Source organism: the organism of the source record quoted next, unplaced genomic scaffold (assembly GCF_019419815.1).
Source record: "Pyrus x bretschneideri cultivar Hongxiangsu unplaced genomic scaffold, Pyrus_bretschneideri_v1 Contig28, whole genome shotgun sequence".
In the NCBI taxonomy this organism is placed as follows: Eukaryota; Viridiplantae; Streptophyta; class Magnoliopsida; order Rosales; family Rosaceae; genus Pyrus; species Pyrus x bretschneideri.
In genome coordinates this window covers 2246089-2248966 of record NW_025999590.1, presented here as the reverse complement: position 1 = coordinate 2248966, position 2878 = coordinate 2246089, and the positions used below count along the sequence as shown (strand labels likewise).

Here is a 2878-nt window from a genome sequence, read left to right as displayed (position 1 = left end):
GACAATCTACTTATACTTACTCAAGCTCTAAACACATGACAATATTCCGAATACACCTCAAAATTATTCTCGACGTACATACGAAACATTACTTAATACCTTATTTTGGTTGTGAAACCAATATTTATTTTTAATTAACTAGCTGTATTACTAACACATAACCTATCCACTTTGTTTATGTGTATAAGTATTACAATTGTATCTGTTGGTGATCTTTAATTAGCAATGGTTCTCCTAATAAATGTAGAACCAAACAAGGAAATCAAAGAGTTTTGTAAGTGCAAAGTACGATTACGCTTGTAGGCTGGGAGAATTCTTATTGAATTGAAATAGTAATTATGGCTATTAATAGCCTTACATCAAAACAGGAATGGGAATAACGGCCCACGATTTTACAGCGTAAAATCGTGGAAAGTGACTAAATCATAAACTGAAAACAAACTTGTCGCTCAAGTATAGGAGGGTTATTAGCACGACCTGGAATAAAACCATAAAAACAAGGAACCCTATCAACTAGGAAATCCCAACAACTTCAACAATAAATCATTGGCAACCAGCAGGTGCAAATCCAACCTTTCCACCAGCGACGTCATACACTACCTGCAACCTCTTCTGTTGAACGTTCCCAATAATCCCGACACTCCTATCATCTTTGTTTCCGGCAAACGCTAAGCAAAACTGCGAAGCACGCTGCTGGACTAATATCCCCGTTTCGTCCACGTCTACCGTAACCCCATTGCCAAACACAAACCCTATCGTTGGAAGGGTTATCGTTTTGAATCCACTGAAGTCGTAACACGTGTCCAGCAGGGAAGAAATCGGCTTAGCAGTTGGGTACCTCTTCATCGCTTCTCGAAATGCGTCCCGCAGCGCTGTGTACGCTGTGGCTGGGAGGCGCGTGATGACCGTCCCCGAGTCGATGATTGTCCCCGAAGTCGAAAATACTGAAGCCGAAATTGGCAGTTGACTCCCACCGATGTTGATGCCAACCAGTCCGAGGCCGTAAAACGACGCGTCTTGAGATAATCTGGTGAGCGGCGTGAACTTGACGGCGTTACCTGAACGTCCATTGTCGGAGTTGCCTAAGCTGAGGTAACCGGTGGAGCTTGAAGTGGAGGGGAGGCAGTAGGAGAAGAATCTGTTGTACTTCTGAGCGGTTTGTTCAACAAGGGAGATCTTGCTTCGATCGAGACCGATCAAACCGGCGATGCCCCTAAATAAGCCTTGGTTATTCTGGCCGCAGCCGAAGACAAAACCAGTAAAAACATCTGTTGAAGTCAAAGTTAACTTCTCGCTGGCAAGGAAGCCGATTGTGAAGGAGCGGTCTCCATACCCTTGGCCGTAAATACAGGTGGAGCCGGAACAATTGCTAGCGACACCGGAGGCTGCAAGTTGAGAACACGCGGCGGAGTTGCAGGAGATGTTGGAGTAAGAGGTAGAGAGAGAAGGGTCGAAGATGGGATCTTTCTGTTGGTAACAAGATCCAGCACATGGTCGGCACTGTGTCCAAGTGAGACCGCTGCCGGTGTCGAAGACAAGCGAGAGTTGCTTCTGGGGCGAGCCCAAGCCGACACTGACGATGTAGTTTCCAGAACCAAGTACGCTGCCGGACTGGGCAGGAATCACGGTGGCATCGGATTGTGCAAGTGGGTCGGGGATTTTGTAATTATTGTTTGGGTCGTTGAAATGGGAGTGAATTGAGTGGACTCGGGCTTCGTCTTGCTTGAGGATTTGTATGTGATATTCATCTTGATCGGAAGGATTACTGTTTGATTTGAGTTGGTGGACTTGGTTGCATGGGCCATGTTTGTGGATCACTTTCAGTACGGATGCCGCCTTATTGTCATGACCTGAATTGAAAAATGTATAGGTTTGTTATTACATACAATTTTTTTTTTTTTAACAAATGATATTATTTATATACTTACGTAATCCCAATTACTTTTATAAAATACAATATGTATATATGGGAACATGATGGTGACACAAGCTGTTTTTACAAATGTTTTTTTATGGATCCCCTTCGTAATATATTTCATTGATCTAAACCGTCTATCTTTTAAGTTTTCCCTCAAATATTTTGTCTACAAAAAATGACCCAGATCTGAAATCATATGATTGTTGGATTAACGATTTAGGTTTTTTTTTTTTTTTTTTTTTTAAGAACCGTATTCGTCAATTTTTTTTTCACTAAAAGATGGACGGTTCAGATCGTTAAAATACATGACGGAATGCGTACAAAATTAAAAATAGAAATATATGATACAAATTTTACCCATAAATATAAACATGCCAAATGTAACATTTTTTACACTAAATAGATTTATTTGAAAAATTAAACTTAAATATGCTGACATGTAAATATTTCATTACTAAAATACCGACATGGATAAAAATAAAAATAAAAACTTGATAAAAAATTAAAATAAAATAAGATTTCAATCGATGGAATAGAAAAATGAAGGATTTAATCTAATTTTTCTATTAAAATATTTCCATGCACTTAGCACTCATTCAACACCATGCATGCAATGATCCATATATAAAGCAAGTAGATTACGCTCCATTGAGATTGAAAAGACAACATATGTGCATGGATAGAGGAGTTAGCTAGAGAGAGATATGGGATCAACCATTGGTGGAGGGTCTGCAGGTGTTTGCTGGTAGAAGAGAGATGACTTCAACTGTGTAAGTACGTGAAGGGAGGTTGGTTTTTGTATCTCTTACTGCCAAGGAGCAGAGAATTAGGCATAGAAATGCTGATAAACCAATGGAAAATCTAAGGAAGGAGGAGGAGCTAGGAATGGGAGTTGCCATGGATAGCAGATTAGCAAGTCTTCTTGCTATTTCCTCTAGATTATGTTGCTCCTGTAAGCAT

At 40.2% G+C, this 2878-nt stretch overlaps 1 protein-coding gene across 1 annotated transcript; it reads right to left on the bottom strand.

The window, feature by feature from the left end:
• Positions 1-291: 291 nt before the first annotated feature.
• LOC103949686 (aspartyl protease family protein At5g10770) lies at positions 292-2878 on the bottom strand. Its single transcript, XM_009360794.3, has 2 exons — positions 2634-2878; positions 292-1850 (listed from the first exon to the last, which is right to left on the bottom strand). Exons 1-2 carry the CDS (start codon positions 2815-2817, stop codon positions 544-546), a joined length of 1491 nt encoding a protein of 496 aa, XP_009359069.1. The 5' UTR covers positions 2818-2878; the 3' UTR covers positions 292-543.